General features: G+C 43.8%; 1 protein-coding gene across 8 annotated transcripts in view; it reads left to right on the top strand.

The window, feature by feature from the left end:
* Positions 1–24,961, top strand: part of SLC37A3 (solute carrier family 37 member 3) — a 53,225-nt gene that overhangs the window by 14,826 nt on the left and 13,438 nt on the right. For all 8 annotated transcript variants that reach the window (XM_027075596.2, XM_027075594.2, XM_027075593.2 and 5 more), the window contains 10 exons: positions 1,544–1,636; positions 4,588–4,671; positions 6,752–6,897; positions 10,698–10,794; positions 13,167–13,251; positions 13,986–14,164; positions 16,636–16,777; positions 18,622–18,723; positions 19,327–19,374; positions 21,106–21,257. In XM_027075596.2, the coding sequence (XP_026931397.1) occupies positions 1,544–1,636; positions 4,588–4,671; positions 6,752–6,897; positions 10,698–10,794; positions 13,167–13,251; positions 13,986–14,164; positions 16,636–16,777; positions 18,622–18,723; positions 19,327–19,374; positions 21,106–21,257 (1,128 nt within the window). The remainder of the gene's footprint in view (positions 1–1,543; positions 1,637–4,587; positions 4,672–6,751; positions 6,898–10,697; positions 10,795–13,166; positions 13,252–13,985; positions 14,165–16,635; positions 16,778–18,621; positions 18,724–19,326; positions 19,375–21,105; positions 21,258–24,961) is intronic.

The raw sequence follows: 24,961 nt of genomic DNA on the forward strand, positions 1-24,961 counted from the left end.
TTTATTGCTGATTGTGATTTTTCTCTTTAATATTCTAAAGTCAGAATTTCTTTCCTGTAACAACCCATCTCAGAAATCATTTATTCTAGGAGTTCTCTCAGTTTTTGGGTTGAGGACCCCAAAGAGTTTTTGGTTTTGTGGGTTTACATTTATAGATATTTTAGAAATTAAAACTGTTTTAGAAATTAAAACTGAGAAATTTAGGGGCGCCTGGGTGGCTCAGTCAGTTAGGTACCCCACTGCAGCTCAGGTCATGATCTCGCAGTCTGTGAGCTCGAGCCCCGTGTCGGGCTCTGTGCTGACAGCTCGGAGCCTGGAGCCTGCTTCGGATTCTGTGTCTCCCTCTCTTTCTTTCTCTATCTCACAAAAATAAATAAACATTGAAAAATTTTTTTAAAAACCTGAGAAATTGGAAAAAAACCCACCTCATCTCTTTTTTAGTTATTTTTTAAATGAATTAAGTAAACCCATAATGTGTTAACGTAAATGACATTTTATAAAAAATGAGTTTTCAAGACAAAAAAAAATCACTTCATGAGGAGAATGACATTGATTTACATTTTTGCAAATCTCACATGTGGCTTTAGTAGAAGATAGTAGATTTTCAGTCTGCTTCTGAATTCAGTCTCTTGCCATCTGATCCTTTGCACTGTTCGAAGAGAATTTGGCCTTTCACAGATACACAGTGGAAAGGGGAGAAGTACTTTAAGAGTTTTTTCAGCTGATTGTGGGCATGTGTCTTTGATAGTACACCAGAATTTGACAAGTGGCAATTTCTTAAAGGTTAGTTGCCGTGTGGAATCTGAAACTGTATCGATTAGCTTTTTGTACACTTATATTAAGATCCATTTGTCTGTCTTGTACTTTGAATGGATTTTGAAGTGACAGGATCATTTCGTTCTTTTTTGAGGACATATCTGCCAAATACCCAAATCTGAATAACTGGCTCCTCTGTCAGTCATTCTTCCAAGTAAAAAAACCATATTGTGGCTCGTACTTCACACGCTGCACGTGTGCTCTTCCTCAGGACAGCCATGGTGCCTGGATGCCGAGCACTGGCACACAGAATATTAGAGATAAGCGGACTTGAGGGCCAGATTTAATAAATTTAATACTTTTTGCTTCTCGCCAAATATTTGAGCATCTAGCATGTACCAAGGACATTCTTAAGTGAAATCGGCCTGTTTTTGTTTTTTTGTTTTTTTAACTGTGAGCATGGCCATAAAGAATATACGATTAATAGTAGGGTCTGGCGTAATGGCCTTGACTCATGCTGAGCCACGAGGAGTTTTACCCACTGCTGCATACGCGCCGTCAGTGCAAAAGAAGAAAAAAAGCAGCTCACATTTTCGTATTGTGCAAATAGCTTTGACCTTGCAAACCCTCTCGTGTGTGTTTCCTTATCTACAGAGTGCTGATTTCCTCTGTGCAACCTCCCCAGGGCTCTGTGAGGGGGGGCAGAGGCCGTAGGTGCAGGTGCTTTGAGAGAGAGAAGGACTGACAGGTACCGGTGGGGACTGACCTGGCTCTTGTGTTGTTGTAGATCTGGAGCAGCAACCATTTGTTCCCCAGCGCAGAGGAGGCCACTCTTTTCCTTGGAACGCTGGACACCATTTTCCTCTTCTCTTATGCTGTGGTAGGTTTTAGAATTTGAGGGTTTTAGGTTGAGGAAAGATGTTATATGGAAATGACTGCACACTTATGAAGTGTTTAAGGGATTCTAGAATTTCCTGACCCAGGAGAGTTCAGTTTTGCTGAAGTTTATATTTTGTGTTCCTCCCATCCATCTACCCAGCCATTCATTCATTTTTCATCCATCTGACAAATATTTACTGAGAACCTATCATGCGCCAGATACTCTTCTAGTCTGTGGGAGTTCATCAGTGAGCAACACAGGAAAAATCCCTAGCTTTATAAAGCTTACATTCTTGGGTGGCAGCTAAGGAGGACCAACAGTAACACGGCGCTGTACATAAGCAAATAAAGAGGATGGGTGAAGGTGATAGGTGCTGTGGAGAAGAATAAAGCAGGGAAAGGGGAATACATAGCCCCGGGTGGGAGTTGTAATTTAGGTAGGATGGCTGGGGAAGACCTCGGGTGGGAGGCTGTATTTGAGCCAAGACCCGATGTGAATGAGGTCTGGGTGATTAGAACAGAGAGACAGGAAGTGAGGCCAGAGAAGGTATGGGGCTCAGACCTTTAGGGCTTTGGTCCCTTTGTTGGGGCTTTGACTTTAACGTTGAGTGAGATGGGAGCCATGGAAGGTTTTGTGCAGACGAGTGCTGGGATCTGCCCCGTGTTTGTACAGGTGCACTTGCTGCCCTGGGTGACTGAACCAAGGGCAAAGGCAGAAACAGGGAGACAGGTTAGGCTATTCCGGTTTTGAGGTGAAGGATGATGATGTCTCAGATCCAGGGTGGGGTAACAGAGGTGGGAAGAGGTAGATTTTACCTGTGTTCTGAAGGTAGAACCAATAATTCTTTTTCCTGTTGCGTGTGGAATATAAGAGAAAGAGAGGTGTCGAGAACAACTCTAGGGTAGAAGTATCATAGCAGAGTGGAGGACGGTGGGAGGGGTAGGCTTTGGGGGCAGTCTCTTTTAGATAGGTTACATGTGACATACCTATTATTGCCCAAAGGATGAAGAGTAGACATTTGATTATGTGAGTCTCAAGTTCAAGGTAGAGGGTCAGCCTAGGGGTACAGATTTCAGAGTCTTTGGCATCTAGATAATTTTCAGTTAGGAGACTGGATGGAATCATCCAAGGAGCAGGTGAGGATAAAGAAGAGGTGCGACAACTGAGCCATGGGGCTTCTGTTATCTCGAGGCAGGGGACGTGAAGAATGGGCACGTGGGCAGAGGTGCAGCAGTAAAGGGGGAGAACCGAGAGATGGTGGTGTCCTGGAAGCCATACCAGCATGGCAGGCGCTAATTCTCTGTCCAAGGTAGTCCTCTTGGATCGGGCAGCTGGGATCTCTGGTTGTGGGAGCTGTGTGGTGGCGGCTGAGTTCAGGCCGCGGGGAGCATACTGTGAGCCGTCCGTGCTTTTCTCCCAGGGTCTGATTTCCTCTCTTGCAGATGTGTCCAGTTATAAAAAAGCCTTTGATTACATATCCAGGTGATGTGAAACACCAAGTGAAAGTCCCAGAGTAATCTCTGAGTGTTTCTTTGGGCAATTATTGGAATATCTTTTCTTCAAAGAGGAAGCCTGTAGTAGTAGAAACAGTTGGAGCAGATCGTGGATCAATTAGCCTAACTTCACCCTGGGCATTTTGAGTAGGAAATCCCAATAACATGGTCATTCAGCTATAGGTGGAGCACCCCCTGTGGGTGGAGCACCCCTGTGGGTGGAGCACTCCCTGGAGTGCTTGTCACTGAGCCTGTACGGTGTATGTTAAGAAGCAGCATCGTCCAGTGCAAAGACCACCTCTACCACAGTCAACTGGCTGTGTCATATTTGTTTTCCAAATGGAATTTAACCCTTTTTTTGATCTTTAGTTTCCTCTTCTCTAGAGTTGTGATCATACCTGTCACTAGGATTCAGTAGGTTTAGGAGATAAAGGGGCCACGGGCAGTCAGTGATCATGCTTCTTTATATCGAGCCGCATGTCCTTCTGGCACTTCAGGCATCATGTAGGCATTTGGAATAGCACAGAATAAATTGGTTCCCTCATCTGAAACATTGAGAGATTTTCTTCACCCCCTTTACTGTCTGTAGCATAAGACGTGTGAGTGGCAGCTACAGAACATAGAATCTGAAGCTTCCAGGTGTTTCTTTTGAAGTAGTGACAGGTCGATGATGAGACATACCGTCTGTTTTCTCTAGTGTAGATACAGTCGGTGTATCAGAAACACCTATACCTGGATTTAGGTTTTCAGTCAAGACATTTATTCATATTAATGGAAGAAACCCAGTGTATTGCCCTTGGCTCCTTAGTCTGCCTTGCGGCCGTGACCACCGGATTTTGATTCTTGCCGCTCAGTGGGAGGAGAGCAGGAGGCAGAACGTTTGTACTTATCTTCAACTAATTATTGGCTTTGTGCCCCTACACTCCCTGCCTCGCGAAGTCATGAAGCCCAAGGGTCAGATTAAGCAGGCAGTGCTTGTGCCCCAGAAGCTTCTGTTGTGCAGGACGCGTTGTGACACATCTTGATTTCAGAATGCAAATGGCTAAGTGTAACCCCTGTGGGAATGCACATCGCTGATCCTTAGGAGTTAATCTGTTCTAGAAAATGAAATATATTTGTGTGCTTGTTTCATTAGCATTTTTGCTTTGTTTTGTTTTTGGTTTTCCAGTCTCCTTTTTAGGCAGTGATGGGGATCCACTTGTGGTAGAACCAGAGTTTACACTGGATTGTAGTATTTGGGTACGTGAGTTTGTTTACAGTGTAATGTGCAGAAACCCACTGTCATTTCACGAAACATGTGTGAAACTGATGGAGACAGCTAGTTCTGGGCTTATGAACGAAGTTTAATTTTGAGTCATGTCAGTGTTTTGTTTCCCTCACCTGCATTGCATTGTATCTTCCTGTTTTTCATGCTGTGTCATTACTCAGAGCTGTAAAATAAACATGCTTTATTTTTAGGGCCTTTTCATCAGTGGAATTGTTGGAGATCGGCTTAATTTGCGATGGGTTCTGTCGTTTGGCATGTGTTCTTCTGCACTAGTGGTAAGTTGAAAAGGTATTAGTGTTATCATTATCGACATCATCAATATTATCATCTTGGTCAGGTATTTTGGAATCCAAGTCCTCTCTCTATTTCTATACGTAGAACAGGAGAGTAGAATTAATCTTCCATTTTTTTAGTACCTTGTGTGCCTTTTCAACTTGAGGGAATCTTTTTATTTTTTATTTTTATTTTTTTTTAACATTTATTTATTATTGAGAGACAGAGCATGAGGATGGGAGGGGCAGAGAGAGGGGGAGACACAGAATCCGAAGCAGGCTCCAGGCTCCGAGCTGTCAGCACAGAGCCCGACGTGGGGCTCGAACTCACAAACTGCAAGATCATGACCTGAGCCGAAGTCAGACGCTTAACCGACTGAGCCACCCAGGCGCCCCATCACTTAGGGGAATCTTTTTAAAGTGAGATTTGGATCATGCCCCTTCCCTGATTCGTTCACCAAGCATAAATAGCCAAGCATAAATAGCACGGCATTCAGTGCTCTCAAGAACCTGGTCCTGAGCCGCCTTGGTAGTTGGGTTGACCACTACGCTTCACCACTTGGATCTGGCCATAATTTTTCCTGTGGTCCTAACACAGCCTGTGTCTTTCTGCCTCACTCTCTTTGCTCTCGCTCTTCTTCCTGCCTCCAATGGCTCCCTGTTCAGTTAGCTCTCCATAGTCTAACTCAGGGTCTCCTGCAAGGGACTGGCTAAATGGCAGCTCTTTCATAGTGCCTTACTCTCCTGACCTCCTTCGTTCCTGAAAGGGATCGCTTCCTCTTCCGGGCTCCCCCGCTGTAGCACTTACGTTGTCTGCTGCTTGGGCTGCTGATTCCTGTATCAGTCTTGCTTTCCCTGGGGGTCTGCAGCATGATGGTTGAGGTCACAGATTTCCCGAGACCTGGACTACCTGGCTGTCACTTCCTCTTCCGCCATCTCCCAGCTGCCATTGCTCTTGCTTCAGCCTCATTGAAGACCTCCCCATAGGGCTGATAGGGAGGCTCTTGCGAGTTTCTACGTGCGAGGCCTGGGGAACAACGCCTAGCTAATTTAGTGCTCTAGAGGTCAAGATCCACATTTGATGCATCTTTTTTGTTTGTTTGTTTCTTAGCTCCTAGTGAGGAATTTTTATTGGTTGAATGAAAGCATGGATTTCAGTTAGACCCTATTTTATGATTATTTTCCGATATCTGCCACTTGAGAGATTGAAACACTTCATTCATTCGTAGCCTGCTCGCCTACCCACGTATACATCTTATTTTAAAACCTGTGTACATTTTGTTTTGTTTTTTTACATTATTTGAAAAATTGAAGTATGTGCATGAACTCACCTTTCTTGGTGTGTGGTTCCAAGTTTCAACAAACGAGTCCAGTTGTGTCACTACTGTTCTTCCCTCCTCCCCCAGCCTCTGGTCAGCAACCACTGACCGTTTTTCTCTCCTTATACTTTTGCTTATTCCAGAATGGAAACATATAGTATGGTGCATTCCATTTTTTAACCCATGCAGAATATTCCCCAAAGAAATTTCAACTGCAGACAAAATGTTCACTTGAGCAAAATGCCTACAAAAAGCAGTTGCTTGGCGAACGCTACTGATTTACCGAGCCGATCACAGCTTCCACCGGTTGTCTCGACAGCTGCAGTAATAATGATGCTTGCGTGTCCTGGGCCCCACGGTGTGCGTGGCCCTGCGCTGACTGACCTTATATCCACAAACCCGGTCCTTACAGTTGTCCTCCACACACATGGGCCTGAGGACGAGAAAACGAGAGCTGTATGATGGGGTCGAACAATGAGGATTGAACTTTTTAGAGCAGAAGATCCACGTTGAGCCGGGGGGTGGTCGTCAGGGAGCTTTGTGTTGTTTGACGTCTTTCGTCAGTGGCGGCAGTTTGGCGTGTTTGTCTTACTCGCTCGGTGCTGCTCTGAGCAGGAGCCTCTGGAGAGTCAGCCGCGTGTCTCTTAGGCCCGGGACCCTTGAATGTGTCTCTTCACGCAGAAACATAAGCATGGTAGGCAGTTAGGTGTCCTCTAGGTGTCCGTGTGGATGTCACGTGTCCCTTTTTCTTCCCTTCCTCGTAGGTGTTCGTCTTTGGCCCTGTCACAGAATGGCTGCATTTCTACAACAAGGGCCTCTACTGCTGTCTGTGGATTGGGAATGGCCTGCTGCAGTCTACCGGTTGGCCCTGTGTGGTTGCGGTTATGGGCAACTGGTTTGGGAAAGCGGGGTATGCCACTCCCCTTGTCTTTAATTTCTCTTTTTAAGTGGTTTTAATATCAGATTATTCACACCTGTCATCAGTCAACTTGATCTTTTTGATCCTTCCCGTGCCTTCCCTCTATTTTAGAAAGAATAGTTGAGAGGTTTCACATTGGAGTGTGTCGGAAATGGTGTGGACTTGAGGGGTGGCCTAGCCCCGTGAGACACGTTTTTTTTTTATTCTTAAATAAATAATGTTTATTTATTTTTGAGAGAGTGGGGATGGGGAGATTTCTACGTGGGGCTCAATCCCACGACCCTGGGATCATGACCTGAGCTGAAATTGAGAGTCAGATGCTCAACCAACTGAGCCATCCAGTCTACCCCCCATCCCCCAGCACATTTTCTTTTTTTTTTTTTTTTTAATGTTTATTTTTGAGAGAAACTGACAGGGTGCAAGCAGGGGAGGGGCAGAGAGAGAGAGGGAGACACAGAATCCGAAGCAGGCTCAGGCTCTGAGCTGTCAGCACAGAGCCTGACAAGGGGCTCGGACCCACGAACCGTGAGATCATGACCTGAGCTGAGGTCAGATGCTCAACCGACTGAGCCACTCAGGTGCCCCAAGATAATCTTTTTTTTTTTTTAGTTTATTTTTTTATTTTGAAAGAGAGAGGAGGGTAGAGGGGCTAATAGAGGGAGAGAATCCTAAGCAGGCTCTGTGCTGCCAGCAGCTGATGTGGAGACTCGATCTCACGAATTACGAGATCAAGACCCGAGCCAAAATCAAGAGTCAGATGCGTAACTGAGCCGGGACCCGGGTGCCCCAAAGATAATCACTTTGACACATATCATTTTGAGATTATTCTTACTTGAGCTTTTATTTTTTTTAAAAAAAAATTTTTTTTTAAATTTATTTATTTTGAGAGAGACAGCACAAGTGGGAGAGGGGCAGAGACAAAGGGAGAGAGAGAATCCCAAGCAGGCTCTGCATTGCCTGCACAGAGCCTGATGTGGGGCTTGAACGCATGAAGCCATGAAATCATGACTTGAGCTGAAACCAAGAGTCAGACGCTTAACTGACTGAGCCATCCAGGCGCCCTCCAAAATGTTTATTTATTTATTTTGAGAGAGAGAGACAGAGAGACAGAGAGAGAGAGAAAGTGTGTGGGAGGGGCAGAGAGAGAATCCCAAGTAGGCTCTATGCTGTTAGCACAGAGCCTGATGTGGACTTCATCTCATGAACCTTGAGATCATGACCTGAGCCAAAATCAAGAGTCTGAACACTTAACTGACTGAGCTACCCAGGCACTTCTTACCTGAGCTTTTATAAATTGGATGACCCTGGGTGTTTGAAAGCAGTGCCTGGACAGGTTGACCATTCCATTATTTCTGTGGATCAATCACAAAGAAAAAAAACTTGAGCCATTATTGTTCATTTTTGAACATTGGACAATTTGTTTTTAAACAAGTAATACTAGTAAGTGAAATTGATGATGTGCTACTTAAGGCCCAGTGAGGTTTCCTCTAAAACACAGCAATACACCACAAAGTACCATTAAAACTATGACAATTTAAAGCAGTTCTTTTTCAACTGGTTTCTTCTAAAATCATGTCTTTGGTTAGCCAGTGTTGTTCAGAGGCTGACCTGACTCTTTCCTCCAGGACCCTCTTGCTAGATTTTGTATGTTTTATGATTTTTTATTTTAATTAATTAATTAATTAATTTTAAATTTTTTAACTTTTTTTTTAAACGTTTATTTATTTTTGAGACAGAGAGAGACAGAGCATGAACAGGGGAGGGTCAGGGAGAGAGGGAGACACAGAATCTGAAACAGGCTCCAGGCTCTGAGCTGTCAGCACAGAGCCCGACGCAGGGCTTGAACTCATAGACTGCGAGATCATGACCTGAGCTGAAGTTGGACGCTTAACCGGCTGAGCCACCCAGGCACCCCTTAATTTTTTAACATTTATTTATTTTTGAGACACAGAGACAGATAGAGCATGAGTTGGGGAGGGGCAGAGAGAGAGGGAGATATAGAATCCGAAGCAGGCTCCAGGCTCTGAGCTGTCAGTACAGAGCCCGACATGGGGCTTGAACCCACAAACCATGAGATCATGACCTGAGCTGAAGTTGGATGCCCAACCGACTGAGCCACCCAGGAGCCCCTGTTTTATTATTTTTTAAATGTTTGTTTATTTTTGAGAGAGAGAGAGAGAGAACACGCATGTGTGCGCACACACACACATGCAGGTAGGAGTCGGGTGCGGGGGTAGAAGGAGAAGCAGAGAGGGGAGTGGGGATGGACAGAGGATCTGAAGTGGGCCCTGTGCTAAAGCAGAGACTCTGATGCAAGATTCGAACTCGCATGCGTGATCTGAGCTGAAGTCAGCTGCTTAACCAACTGAGCCACCCAGACACCCCTTTCCTGGACCGTTGTGGTAGCTAGGTTCCCTTCCACTAGATTCTTGGTTTACCTCTTTTTTTTTTTAATGGCTTTATTAAGGTATATAATAAGCTGCACAGATTTAAGATGTACCATTTGATGAGTTTTGGCATGCATACGTCCTTAAAACCACCACCACAGTTAAGAAAATGGACATTTCCATCACCCCCAAGAGTTTCCTCTTGCCGTTTTGTTAAAGTCCTCTCCACCACCACTCCTGCTACCTTCTCCCTCCCTCCCATTGCTGTCTCCAGGCAACTGTTGATCTGCTTTCTGTCACTTTAGATTACTTTGCATTTTCTAAAATTTTATATAAATAGAATCATACAGTATATAGTTTCTTGATTGCTTTCATTCAATGTAATTATTCTGAGGTTCATTCATATCATGTGTATCAATAGTTCATTCCTTTTTTTAGCCAAGTAGTAACCTATTGTATCACCATTTGTTTATCTTTTCAGCTGTTGTTGAACGTTTGGGTTGTTTTCAGTTTTTGGTTATTACAGACAAAGCCCCTGTGAACATTTGTGTATAAATCCTTAAAAGAACATATGCTTTCATTTTCCTTGGATAAATACCTCAAAGTAGAATGTCTGTGTCATGTGGTAGGTGTGTGTTTACCTTTTTAAGAAACTGGCAGTCTCTTCCAAAGTGGTTTTACCATTTTACATTCCTGCCAGCAGAGTGTAAGGGTTCTAGTTGCTGTGTGTTCTTGCCAGCACTTGGTATATGTGGCCTTTTTTGTTTTCAGCTATTCTAGTGGGTATGCAGTGGTACATCACTGTGGTTTTCATTTGCATTTCCCTAATATCTGATGGGTCCAGTATCTTTTTATGTGCTTACTTGCATCATATTTTTGTGTGCATGAAGCTTCTTTTTTTAAAACTTTTTATTTGAGATAATTGTAGATTCATACTCTTTAATGTTGTATTAGATTTTTTCCCCCTTAGGATTTAAAATTTTTTTTAAAGTAATTTCTACACCCAACTCAACTTACAACCTTGAGATCAAGAGTTGCATGCTCCACTGACTGAGCCAGCCTGACGCCCCTGGATTGTTTTGTATTATTGAGTTTTGAGAGTTCTTTGTATTTCAAATGCAAGTCTTTTATTGGATCAGTGATAGGCAAATATTTCCTCCCAATCTGTGGCTTACTTTCAAAAATCTCTTAACAGTGTCTTGGGATGCACCCCGAAATGAGCTTTAGTTTAATAATAGCCTTAAGGAACATGATGTTTTGTCATTTGGGTGTACTTTAAAAACATCTTAAGATAGAATGTTGATCTTTGTAATGTGGACTTCCACCATTTTGGCCATTTTGTATGGGAACTGCATCAGAATTCCTTCCGATTGTATTGTTTTCTGTTTTCTCCTGTTCTCGTAGACGAGGAGTTGTTTTTGGTCTCTGGAGTGCCTGTGCATCAGTGGGCAATATTTTGGGAGCATGCCTAGCTTCTTCTGTTCTGCAGTATGGTTATGAGGTAGGTATTGCTTTCTAGCTTTTTCTTGAGTATATAAATATATTTTGTTTTTTAGGAAATAGTACTATGGCTATTTAAAACTATGTAGAGCTACGTTTGGGTGGGGCAAGGCTTGTCTTAAAAGTAGACAAACTTTTGATAAATCCAAACATAGAGATTATTCATGGGAAAAATGCCCAAGTCTAAAGACAATATAATCAATTGGGAGAAAAGTCTTTGCAACTCATGTTACAGATAAAGAACTAATCTCCCTCCTATGTAAAGAGTATCTGCAAATTGATAATAAAAAGATCAACAACAAATAGAAAGGAGGGTAAAGGATTTGAATGTGTAGTTCATGAAAAAGAAATAGAAATTGTTTTGAAATATATGACAAAATATGCCACTTTATTTGTAACTTATTCATTCAGTAAATATGTATTACAGTCTAAGTGCTCCTAGGCAGTAGGGAGTAGAGCACTGGCCAGAAAAGAGAAAAATCTCTGCCTTTATGGAGCGTAGGTGTTAGTTGGTAGAGAAATGCAAATTAAAACTACGCTAAAAAAGAAAGGAACTATGCTGTTTACTTGTTATATTGGTAAGAATCCATAAGTTTGATAGCATCTTGTGTTTATGAGAATGTAAACAAGCATTGACCCCCCCCCCCGCCCCCGGAGTCACTATGAGACTGTCCATCAAAATTACAGCTGCTCTAACTGAGCTGTTCCACCTCTAGTAAGTAATCCCACAGGTGAATATACTTCCACATATACAAGGTAATATTTCTATTCGGTTATTTCAACATTGTTTGTAATAACAAAAATTGGTAACAAATGTGAACCAGTAGGGAAATAAACTGTGACATCCTCTTCAACGGAAGGCTGAAGGCCATAAATTAGAATTTGGAAGCTTTCTCCGTCCTGATAGGGAAAGTTCTCAATGGTATGTTAAGTGAAGAAAGCGAGGGTGCAGAACAGCGTGTATTGAGTGAAGCCATTTTTGTAGAATGGTGGGAAAGTTAGAGTATATATTTGTATTCGCTTGTGTTTCTAAAACAGTCTCTGGGAAGTAGAAATCAAATAACAATGGTCATATGTTGGGAAAATGAGGAGTAAGTGGATGGGAGAAGAGGTGGGAAGGAGAGTTTTTACTATACAATCTACTTTTTGTTGCTTGGGTCATGTGAAAGTATATGTATTTTAAAACCTAAATAATGTAAGTAAGTTAATCTTTTAAAAAGTAGATAAATTTTTAAGTTTTAAAAAATGTTTATTTATTTTGGAGAGAGACAGAGTGTGAGTGGGGGAGGGGCAGAGAGAGAGGGAGACACAGAATCTGAAGCAGGCTCCAGGCTCTGAGCTGTCAGCACAGAGCCTGACACGGGGCTCGAACTCACAGACCGCGAGATCATGACCTGAGCTGAAGTCGGATGCTTAACCGACTGAGCCACTCTGGTGCCCCTAAAAAATAAATAAATCTTTAAATAGTTCACCAAAGGTTTGGTCTCAGAAGAATTTTTGTCTAGTTAGGGTCAATGGGAGGTCCTTCATGCACTCCCAGTCACCTTTATTCTAGGCTTCTTAGATTTGCATCTGGATTATACTCATTGCTTCAGATGGGAATTTTGGTTCACCCTGTGTGCTGCTCCCAGGTTTGACTTCTGGAAATGCTAACGTGTCACCGTCTTTTCCAGAAATTTAGGCTGTCTATCCACATCAGGTTCCATTCTCTATTAAACAGAATTCAGCTCTGCAGCCTGGCTTTTGAGGTTCTTTCATCTTGATCTCAGCTTTTCCTATCAGTTTTATTCCCTACTGTCCCTCAGCACAAGCCATCTGCTTTGACCATGTAGGAGACTTTCTATCCAGTTCCCAGCCCTCTTTGCTTCAGTCGTGCTGGGAAAGACCGTCAGCTGCCTGTTTCAGCTCTTCCTTAAGACATTGTCTTGCTATATCGGCATCGTTAGCTGTTTCCTTCTCTATGTGTTTCTTATTAGGACTGGGCCTTCTCATCTATTCGGCCGCTTGATGCCTCGTGTTATTGTTTGGTGTATTGTTTAATCCCCTCAACCGGATAGAATGTTTGCGGGGGCAGATACTGTCTCCTTGGGAGGCTGTGTGGTGCGAAGAATGAGGATTTGGGAGCCAGTCCTGATTTCACAATTGTAGTACCACTCAGTGTCCCTGGGACTTTAATTGTGCTCTTTGAGCCTCGTGGGGAAGATGCCTGGGAAAACATGCGAAACAGCTCTGTGCCTGGCACGGGCCATTTCCTTGCCAGTCTCCCTGTTCTTCCTGCCCAGCTCCCCACCTGCCCCATGGGTGCTTCTAATGAATGTGCTTGAACGAATCCCCCAGATGGGTAAGGAAGCACCTCTCTCCTCTCTTCTCCAGTATGCCTTTCTGGTGACCGCGGCGGTGCAGTTTGCTGGTGGGATCATCATCTTCTTTGGACTCCTGGTGTCACCAGAAGAAATTGGTGAGGAGAAGCGGCCTTTCTGTTCAGAACGTCTTACGGTTACGGGTGAGGCCTGCACGGCCAGGTTCTTGTTCCCTAGGAGAACTGTGAGCCCCTTTCAGTGACTTAAAGGAGTGGCGTTGCTCTGTGTGTCCAGTAGACCCCGTGGGTGGCTCTCCCAGCACAGCTGCGGACGTTGGAGGGGAGCGAGGCTCACCTTCCCGGATTCAGGGAAACCTCTTCATTGGCAAATGAGCTTTGTAATCGAGAATACTGACTGGAAACTAGCATGGAATGTTTCTCATTTCACTTCTTCAGACATTTCTTGTCCTTCGTAAAAGTAATTTAGTGTGATACTCATCTGTGGTTACATACAGAATATGTACGAGCAAAACCACAGAAGCAAATAAATATACAAGTCCGTCTTTTGAGTTCTTGAAGAGACATGTCAGTTTACGCGTGTGTAGTGAACACTTTATTTTATTTTTTTTTAATGTAAGAGAGAGTGTGAAGTAGTTGAAAAAGCATTGCTCTGAAGCCAGGTAAAGTAGAATCAGAGTCCTGGCTTTGTGGCTTATTAGCTGTGTGATCTTAGCCGACCTCAGCTGACCTTGGCCTCTGAACCTTAGTTGCTTCTTCTGTAATGTGGAAATGAAAATAATACCAACCCCACGAGCAATGATACATGCAGAACCCTCGGCCCAGTGCCGGGCATCTAGAAGGCATTCTATAAATGGTGGCTGTTACTGTTGCAGGTATCCCAGGTATTGAGGCAGAAGAAAATTTTGAAGAAGACTCACACAGGCCATTAATTAATGGTGCCGAAAACGAAGATGAGTACGAACCTAATTATTCCATTCAAGAAGGCAGCACTATTACCCAAGTCAAGGCAATCAGCTTTTATCAGGCCTGTTGTCTTCCTGGAGTTATACCGGTAAGGGCCCCTCAGATCTCCTTACCACCAGTGAGATATTATGGCCTGAATGTGAACCCTCCCTAGGATAAAGCATCTTTAAGTGTTCAGCTTCTTTTTGATACCTTATCGTAGGAGTATATGTTCAGAGGAATATTGGATAGTGACCCTCGGCTTGTTTCTAGACTTGAAATTTTATCCGCAGTCTAATGCAGGGGTTGGTGTACATTTTCTGCGAAGAGCCAGATAGTAAAATGTTTTTAACTTTGGAGGGGGGATTGTACAGGCTCTACCACAACTACTCACGTCCAGGAAGCAAGAAACTCTGGATGGTATGGAACAAATGGGTGTGGACAGGTTTGGCCCGTGAGCTCCAGTGTGCTGACCCTGACCTAGCATTCAAGTAAGAAGGCAGAATTAATGTTTTTTTGGTTTTTGTTTATTAATGTTTATTTATTTTGAATGAGAGCAGGAGAGAGGGGGAGCACATGCACGCATGCACAGAGGAGGAGCAGAGAGAGAGAGAGGGAGAGAGAGAAACCCAAGCAGGCAGAGCCTGACATGGGGCTCAGTCTCACAAACTGTGAGATCATGACCTAAGCCGAAATCAAGAGTCGGAAGCTTAACCAACTGAGCCACTCAGGTGCCCGAAATTGGTGTTTTTAAATACATTCTTTCTGATTTGTTGAAGTATTATAGAATTATATGTAGACCAAGAGGGGATTTTGAATGGTCCATTTCAGTCTGCCTTCTTTGCCTATATTCTTACCATTCCGGGAACAAAATTGTTTGCCCTTTTATTAAAAGGTCCAGAGCACATTACTCCACAGTACTTCTTGGTAATGTATTCCAGTGTTTCCAAAACCTTTACGGTCAGGAGAACCGTCTAACGTCTGAACTAAATCCCTTCTGCTGCAGTTTTTCTGTCTTGATGTTTCGGGCCCTCTAGCACGGGAGTGGAAGTTAAGAGGCCTAGGTTATGTGTCCGGCTTACCCACTAACTCTGTGTGAGGCCTGGGATAAGTCCCTCAGCCCATCCTGTGTCTCTGTTCCCCTTCCCTCTGGAATGGAAAGTAAACCAGCCTTCCCCGGGGCCTAGAACATTGGGTTATTGTACTGTGAACAAGCACCCGGTTTTGTTTATTTTATTGTCTAATGGTGCTTTACAATGTAACCCCTCAGCTAGATTCAGAGCCTGCAGGTTGTCCTTTCTCATACATACTTGTTCCCTCTGACCTCTGCCTCCAAGCCGAGAGGACCGATATTTGCAAACAGATAGTGAACTATAAGTTAAAATGTAAGTGTGAGTTTCCACAATTCTGTCACCAAAAGATGATATGTTATACAGGAGAAATGCAAGTTCCTTTAGGCCTGTTCTCATGCTAGTGATTAGTAATTTTTAACTAGTTATTAAAATGCTTTGCTGGTAATAGTTTAATTTTGGGGACAGGACTTAAAAATCTGTTGTTGTAAGTGTTTTTTTTTTTTTTTCTATTCCTTTGTATTTCACAAGCGATTGTTCCCTGACACAGGCAGGGATGCAGAGGAAATCTAGTTAACTTAATTCCTTTGTCTCTGCAGCGGGCTGTCTGGACAAAACGCCCTCATGATTGGGATTTAGCTCTCTAGGGGGTGGCTGTTGCCCTGCCAGGGAAGCTGTTTTAAAACAAGTGATACCTAGGGAATAACTGGCAGCTCCAGGGAAAAGAATATACTAGCCAGACACCCTTTGAAGTCCGGTCTCTCTGCTCCTCCCCCTTTTTCCTTTGATGCTAAATGTCAGGATTTCCTGGTAATAATGTGTTGAATATAGGAGTCTTAGCCCCGCTGCCATCTTTTATTCCTCCAAGTAGAGTCACGAGGCCCATGACCATCGTGTTCCTTCATTGCTGACTCACCAAAGATACTTTTTCTTTTCCACTGGAATATAAAGCCTTTGGACATCATAATATGAAAATAGTTTTAACGTTGATGCTTTTTTTAGACCTTGAAACTGGAGTGTAGTCCTATTGCCCTCCACTGATCATAGCGTTAACTTTGCAGGAAGTAGACGAACCAGAAAGGTTTGGCTGCTTGGAAGAAAAGCCGAGATGCTTCCTGGATTTCTTTGCTTTTGGTTAATGATAGTGGGATGAATACTTTTTATCTTTGTCTAAATAAAGAAACACGAGCAAATGCCCTGCCTTTTAGGTTCAAAACACTGGTTTGCTTCTACCAGAGAACTGGAAGGAGAAGAAATTGGGGACAGTCAAGAAATAGTCCTATGTGTTCTTATTTTAAAGGCCTGCTGCATGTGCTTTTCTGGAAGCTGATGGGGATAAAGAGAAGAGGGAGACTAGGCAAAGTCAGGGAATCTATAGAAATGTTTAATTCTAGAATCAGGTGGGTTCATCCCAAACTCCTGTGTCTGGTTTTGCTTTGTTAATTATGTTAAAAATTGTGGTCCTGCTGTGCTATTTGTTCTCACTGATAGTCGCATGTTTTTCTTGTAGTATTCACTGGCCTATGCCTGCTTGAAGTTGGTAAATTACTCCTTCTTCTTCTGGTTGCCCTTTTATCTGAGTAACAACTTTGGATGGAAGGAGGCTGAAGCTGACAAGCTGTCCATTTGGTACGATGTTGGAGGAATTATAGGTAAGGCCAGATGCATCTTTTTCTGTAAAGGGAGTTAGTCACTAGTAATATTTTACTGGGTTATGAAATCTGACATCCTTTAAAGTTTTATTACTTAGTCCACAGCCATTTTTCCTAAAGTGCCCAATCAGTAAACACACAAACTCTTAAAAAAAAAAAAAAAAAAAAAAGAATCCATAGAAAAGAAGAGCCAGCCCCCGGCAGCCCTGTGATTTATAGGGCTCTTGTTTCTCCGTTCTTTGTTTATGGATCAGTTCTTTTGTGTTGGGAAGCACAGCAATGTTTCCCTCCGTGATCTCTTTAAGTGTAACCCTTTCGTACACTTGTAAGTGATATCTGAGCTCTAAAGCTAATCACATGCCAGGGATCTGAGTTAGAATGTGAATGTGTTCATTTCCCACCACCTTTCCCACCACCCACACCAAAGAAGGGGAGATACTAGCTTAGTGTGTAGATTTTGTCAGACCATAGAGGTAGGAATAATAGCGGGATTAATTCCTATGCGCATTTTGCAGCTGTTTCATTGTACACAGCAGATTTTAATGGTAACTTTTTGCTATAGCTGGAAGTATAAACAAGTACGGGAGAAACTTTAAAACAAGACAGTGGTACGGACTGTGGTAGTGGGTGTTACTGCTGTTGCTGTGGCAAAACCTAACATCTTTTCTGTGCTGTTTGGATTTAGAATTGTGGTAAGGCTAAACTGTCCTGAACACGTGAGAGCGGTGCATCCTCAGGCGATACCCTGTTATTGTACTTGAACTTGTCTGCCCTTAGCCTTAGATACAGAGCCAAAGGTGAGGCTGTCACCTTTAGACCTGCTCATACCTCTGGATCCTGCTGTCTGAGGAGGATGTACCAGATGTCCCATAGTCCCTAGAACTCGAAATGGGGCTGTATCTAAAGGTGACCTTGTTGTTTGAAGGATTCACATCACCTCTTTTTAAAGATCCTGGCCTGTGCATTATCACCAGACCATAATCACTGCATTTAATTTTAGTGAACATTTATTGGCTGCTACTAATAGCCTGTGAGGCATGGTCTTCAATGAATCATCTTTTTTTGTTTGTTTGTTTAATACTTATTTATTTTGGGAGAGAGAGAGCAAGAGAGAGAGAGAGAGAGAGAGAGCACACGTGCGTGAGTCAGGGGGAGGGGCAGAGGGCGGGCCTATGCACAAGAGAAAGAGGGAGAGACAGAGAGAATCCCAAGCAGGTTCTGTCAGAGCCATCCAGGAGCCCCTAATGAATCATCTTAAAACAATTTTTTTTAATGTTTATTTATTCTTGAGAGAGAGAGAGAGACAGAACGCAAGTGGGGGAGGGGCAGACACACACACACACACACACACACACACACACACACACACACACAGAATCCGAAGCAGGCTCCAGGCTCCCAGGTGTTAGCACAGAGCCCGACGTGGGGCTCAAAGTTACAAACTGAGAGATCATGACCTGAGCTGAAGTCGGATGCTTAACTGACTGAGCCACCCAGGCACCCCTGTATCTTTTAAATAAAAAGCAGAAGAATTAGGAAAAGCCTTCACAGCTGGTTTGAAAAGGGAGAACAGCAAGAGACAGTGGGTGGTTTTGATGATTTTTCCTTATTTTGCTGTCTGATTCATGGTGTCCTGTCCCTGTCATCCATCACGGCAATTGACAGTCAGGCATTCTTCCTAAAAGGAAGCTCTGGTGGAAGCTTTTTAGGAGAGTCAGCCCTCTTTTTGGGTGGACCAGTCTCAGGATCCTATAGCAGGTAGAGGGTACATGATGAATGAGTTTCAGGTAACTGAGCTACATGATAAACGATTTTGATTGTGATGGGCTCCTTGTGCTTCACAGGTGGAACTTTGCAAGGTTTCGTCTCTGACGTGTTACAGAAGAGAGCCCCGGTTTTAGCTCTGAGCCTGCTTCTGGCAGTTGGGTCCCTCGTTGGATACAGCCGTGAGTATTCCCTTGCAATTCAATTATTTTTCTGATCTCTTCGGACTCAGGCCTTCGCCATGAGTCGGCGATCAACGCCAGGAAGATCCTTGAGACCGGCTACAAAGGCTGATCCGAGACCTTTGTATGGTCCTGTAAATGCCTGGTAAAAGTATCATCACGTAGTTTTATTTGTGTTGGGGAGGAAACTGGCATCTCTTCTGCTTTGTTGGTTTGTTTAAAAGCTTGCTTGGGAGTGTATATGCTTTGTTTGAGGGTAGGCTCCAGAGGGCCAGCATTAGAGGCAATAAAACAATAAAAGGGAAAGGGTTTCAAAAGAGGAGAGATGGTAATTAGTAGGTTTGGTATATGTCCCTTAAGATGCTGCTGAGAAGGGAGTAGAGTTTTTCCTTAGCTTTTAGAAGTCTCATTAGCTCGAGCACCAGCAAGTGGCAGACATTACAAATAAAAGTTGGGGCAGGCGGTGAAAGACTTGTAGCCCTTTGTTGTCTCTGGGAGTGATCTGTGAGGTCACCGAGATCCAGATCTTTGTGTGCTGTTCGGTGCGGGCCCGTGTAATCCGTTCTTAAAATCAGCACGCTGTTTCTGTGTCCCTCCTCATAGGTTCTCCAAACGATAAGTCCATTAACGCACTTCTGATGGCGGTTACAGGTATGTTGCGTGGCTCCGTTTCGTAATACTATTACTACTCCTCTGTAAATAAAAAGAAGAGAGGGAAACTGTGCTCTTTCAGTTTGAGTAATGCTAACCCTTCGTTATGGAGAACTCACATGGTAAAAGGAAAACTGTCTACTTCAGATTCTGTTTCTCTGCTCTTATGTGACCTCTTCAGTCCTGTTGTTAGAGAAGCAGTCCCTTTTGACAGAGATTTTCTAGTACTTTTTTTTACTTTATTTTTTTTAAGTTTATTTATTTATTTATTTTATTATTATTTTTAAAAAATTTTAATGTTTATTTTGATTTTTGAGACAGAAAGAGACAGAGCATGAGTAGGGGTAGGGCAGAGAGAGAGAGGGAGACACAGAATCTGAAGCAGGCTCCAGGCTCCGAGCTGTCAGCACAGAGCCCGACGTGGGGCTCGAACCCACAGACCGTGAGATCATGACCTGAGCCAAAGCCGGATGCCCAACCGACTGAACCACCCAGGCGCCCCTAAGTGTATTTATTTTTGACAGAGAGAGATTGAGAGAGAGAGAGAGAGAGAGAGAGAGCACGAGTGGGGGAGGGGCAGAGAGAGGGAGACAGAATCTGAAGCAGGCTCCAGGCTCTGAGCTGTCAGCACAGAGCCCGACGCGGGGCTCGAACTTGAGGACCGCGAGATCATGATCTGAGCCGAAGTTGGACGCTGAACCGATGGAGCCACCCAGGTGCCCCTCTAGTATTTTTTGATTGGCCTCAGCTTCCCCTGTTACTTCTAGAAGCGACTTAGGAAGATGGCACGTTAGAAACCAGTTCACCAGCTTTCAGTGTTGGAATTGGCCAGTGTTTCTCCACTGGAGCAGCAGATGAAACAGTTGAGTGTAATCAGGGCCATGGTATGGAAAAATGACTTTTAAACTTTAGATCATACTCAGGAGAGTGAGCTGCTCATGATACGTGAGGCACATGGAGCTCATTCCAGCCGTGCGAACAGATTCACACGGGCCAGCCTCTGCTCAGTCCTCAGACAGCCTTGCGGGGGGCGGTGGCTGAGAAGAACCATCTGCGCCGCTTGTGGAGCTGCTTCTCTTCGCTCTTATTTTCAGTACGTGTGGTTGAATTTGGATAGTCAAATGCTCAGTTGATACAACTCTACCGTAGAAGTCGACAAGCGAGTGTAATTAGTTACTAATGAACGCAGCCTTTGCAACATTAGAAAGGCTGTATGTTTAGTGTATTTTCTGTATCTTTGGCTTTTATGAAAATACACTGCCGTATCACATAATTCAAGTAGGACTTTCAGAAAAGCAGATGCCAACTAGTTTGAAGATGTCACTCTCTGGGAGAGTGTTCATTTTTACTGGTTTCTTCTCCCCCCCCCCCCCCCCCCTTCACTGTTTCTCTTCAGCATATTGATTAAAATGTTGAGGAGTGCCTGGGTGGCTCAGTGGGTTAAGCATCCGACTTTGGCTCATAATCTCCATATGACCGTGAGGTCATAATCTCACGGCTCGTGAGTTCGAGCCCCACGTCAGGCTCTGTGCTCACAGCTCAGAGCCTGGAGCCTGCTTCTGTGTCTCCCTCTCTTTCTGCCCCTTCCCTGCTTACACTCTGTCTCTCTCTCTCTCAAAAATAAACAAACATTAAAAAACATGTTTGGATAAGAGCTTATCTTGTCCAGTAGATTTCTAGTGGTGTTAAGAATAGTGTGTTAATGAGAACCTGTTTCGTTTATGACTTCAGGATTTTTTATTGGTGGACCTTCTAATATGATTAGCTCTGCTATTTCTGCGGACCTGGGTCACCAAGAGCTGATCCAAGGGAGCAGTGAGGCTTTGGCGACCGTCACAGGAATTGTTGATGGAACCGGAAGCATTGGAGCAGCGGTGGGCCAGGTGAGAGAACAGGAGAGGGGGTGAAACTGAGTGGCGAGTAGTCTGTCAATGGTCCAAGAGTTTACATCTGCCCACCGGGCCGCAGTAGGTGGCACTCTAGTGCTCTACAGGACACTTTCCCGTAAAGCCTTACGTTGCTAATCTCCTCTGAGGTCAGCTGATGTGACCTGATATGGAAGGTCTTTCTACGTTTTTTAGTTTCTTCTTCCCACTTTAATATCCAGATTCTTCCTGTCTGGAAATTAGCTGACACCTCATAAGACAGCTCTCAGTCCCAGTTTGCTACTCCTTTCTTCCTAGCCTGGACTTGGCAGTCTGCGGGGCCCTGAGACACATGCTTCTCGTTATCCCCCACCTGGCATGCACACCCTACCTCCTCTCTCCTACCAGACACACACGTTCTTCACGTGGATCCCTACCAGAAATCGCCGTGGACTCTGGCAGCTGCTCTGAGTCATTTTCTCTGTTTCCAATGGCTGTGTCTCAAAGGGCGGTTCATTAAAGTCTTGGGTCAGGATCATCTAGGTGATTTATTAAAGTACAGAACGCTAAGCTTACCACAGGCTTGCTGATTTAGAACATAGAGATCTGCGTTTCAAAAAGCCTTCCTGGTGATTGTGATGCACTCTAAACTTGAGATCGTCTAGGCTAAGATTGGCCTACAATAAGTAGTCAGAACAACTCAAATCGATCTTGTTTTGCTTAAATTCAACCTTTTCTCTGGGACAGTTGTGAGTCATGCCTCTCTTAGGTTATACTTTTCCAGCACATTGAGTGCTGCTTTTGCGAAAATAAGGATCAGAGAATCATCTGCATAGATAAAATAGTTGAAACTTTGGAAGTGAATGAGATGTTTAATGGGGAAGGAAAATATAGACAAAATCTCAGAGGCTGCCCAGTGGTCGAAGAAACAGGAAGTCAGCAGGGTGACGTGTAGGAAAGGGGAGGTGTTAGTCAGTAAGGTCATAGGTATAGAGAGCCCAGAGAAGGAGAATGGAATCGAAAACGCTCTTAGTTTTGACAGGTCATTATCGGACCTGAATATTGCTGTTTGGCTTGCTCTGTGGGGCTAGATCACCGATGCCAGATTGCTGGTGGTTAATGAGAGAGCAAGAATTGAGGAAGATAAGCCATCTTGATGCTTATCACTAGTCAGCCGTATCTTGTATATTTATTTGTGAATGTCTGACTCCCCCACCATGTTGTAAGCATCACGAGGGCAGCATTTTGCATTGTGTTCTGCTGTAGCCCCAGTACATAGAACAGTGCCTGGCACACAGTAGACCTTCCAGCATCTGTTGAGTTGTTGTAGAACGACTGATCGATGTGATTGATGTGCTTATTAGCATATTTGATGATGAGACTGAAGAGGAAGAAAAATCCAAGAAAAAGTAGGAGAAATTTGCTTACTTGATTGTGCTCTGGAATAGAAACCAAAGAATGCTGTTGGCTACCAGTTCAGAGGTCTTCGTGTTCATGTAAGCGATCAGGGGTGGTTGTATTGGACATCCTTTTCTGACACTACTGTATTTCAGGTTCTCATTCTCACTGATGTTTTCTGCATTAATCAAGTAGGCATGTTATAATGAGCATTTCAAGGAGCTTATTTTTGTGTAGGGTGCCTCACTTGCCAGTATTTGGATCCCTAACTGTGTATGTGGGTTAGCGTTGGGTTTACTTTGGTGGTCAGGGAAGTGGGTCAGGAGTGAATCATTGTTAGCTTTATTCATTCCTCTTCCATGTTGATTTTTGAGTAATTTCCCATTGCTCGGGGCATGAAATCCCAAACTCTGTGACTTAATATCAGAAACTTGATGAGCTTTGTCCCAGCTCTCTTACCCTGAACAGCTTTCTTTCCCCACCTTTCCTTGACTTCACAAGAAAATTGCCCTCTCAGTTTCCATAGCACTTGGTGCTCACCTCTAACAGTGCTTGTCATGGGGCATCCCGCTTCCTGGTTTATCTGTCTGTGCCAGACTGCATTCCTTGCAAACAGGAACTGTTCCTTTCCTCCAATGCTTAGTGTGTTTACAACACACAGTAGGGGTCAGTAAGGTTAAATCGTGGTGTCTACCCAAGAAAAATGAGCACACGTGTCCACATGAACCCGTGTACACGTATGTTCATAGCTGGATTTTTCCTAACAGCTAAAAATTAGAAAAAACTCAAATGTTCACCAGCTGAAGAATGGATGAACAAAATGTGGTGTATTCATTATGATGGAGTAGTATTTTTAAGAGGGTATCTGGCACTTAAAAGAGGATAGATGTTACGTAGATGGACCTAAAAAATATTATGCTAAGTGAAAGAAGCCAGTGACAAAAGACCACATACTGTAAATGATTTCATTCATGTGAGATATGCAAAATGGGCGAAAGAGAGTAGTGGTTGCCTGGGAGCAGGTGGGCCTGAGGAGTGACTCCTGATAGGTACGAGGTCTCTTTGTGGGGGGGAGGGCGGGGTGGTGGTGGTGATAGAAATGGCTTATAATTAGATTATGGTAATGGTTGCACAATTCTGTAAGTATACTCAAAACCATTGAGCTGCATGGGTGAACTTTATGTTATATAAGTTATACGTCAATAAAACTATTTAAAAGAAAGATAAAGTAACAGAAAGACACGGGGGCACTGCTCTGAGCTCTTTAATGAGCGACCAGATCTCATAGTTTCATAATCTAGGGTAAATCACTCACTTGTTTTGCTTTTTAATGTTTGTTTGTTTTTGAGAGTGAGAGAGAGAGAGACACAGAGTGCAAGTCAGGGAGGGGCAGGGAGAGAGGGAGACATAGAATCTGAAGCACGCTTCAGGCTCTGAGCTGTCAGCACAGAGGCCGATGCAGGGCTTGAACTCACAGGCAGTGAGATCGTGACCTGAGCCGAAGTCGGATGCTTAACGGAGCCACCCAGGCGCCCCTCACTTGTTTGGCTTTTAAATTTGTTTGCTTACGAATTTCTCTGGTAGTGTGTGATGGAAGAACATGTGTGAAACTCACACCTGTGGTCGGTTGATTTTTGACAAGGGCACCAAGACCATTCAATGGGGAAAGAATGGTTTCTTCACCAAATGGTGCTGGGAAAACTGGATATTCACACACACAGAAGGATGAAGTTGGACCCTTGCCTTATAGCATAGACAAAAAATTAATGCAAAATGGATTAAATACCTAACTTTAAGAGCTAAAACCATGAAAACTCTTAGAAGAGGGGTGCCTGGGTGACTCAGTTGATTGAGGTCTGACTCTTGATTTCAGCTCAGGTTATGATCTCATGGTTTGTGGATCAAGCCCTGCTGTGGGTTCTGCGCTGACAGCATGGAGCCTGTTTGGTATTCTCTCTCTCTCCCTCTCCCTCTCTCTGCCCCTCCCTTGCTTACGTGTGCATGTGCGTGCACGAGCTCTCTCTCCCAAACATTAAAATAAATAAAAAACTCTTCAAGAAGAAATCATAGGGCGCCTGGGTGGCTCAGTCGGTTGAGCGTCCGACTTCGGCTCAGGTCATGATCTCACGGTCTGTGAGTTCGAGCCCCGCATCAGGCTCTGTGCCGACAGCTCAGAGCCTGGAGCCTGCTTCGGATTCTGTGCCTCCCTCTCTCTGACCCTCCCCCATTCATGCTCTCTCTCTCTCTCTGTCTCAAAAAAAATAAAGGTTAAAAAAAATTAAAAAAAAAAAAGAAATCATAGTGACAAATCTTTATGACAAATG

Source organism: Acinonyx jubatus, chromosome A2 (assembly GCF_027475565.1).
Source record: "Acinonyx jubatus isolate Ajub_Pintada_27869175 chromosome A2, VMU_Ajub_asm_v1.0, whole genome shotgun sequence".
In the NCBI taxonomy this organism is placed as follows: domain Eukaryota; kingdom Metazoa; phylum Chordata; class Mammalia; order Carnivora; family Felidae; genus Acinonyx; species Acinonyx jubatus.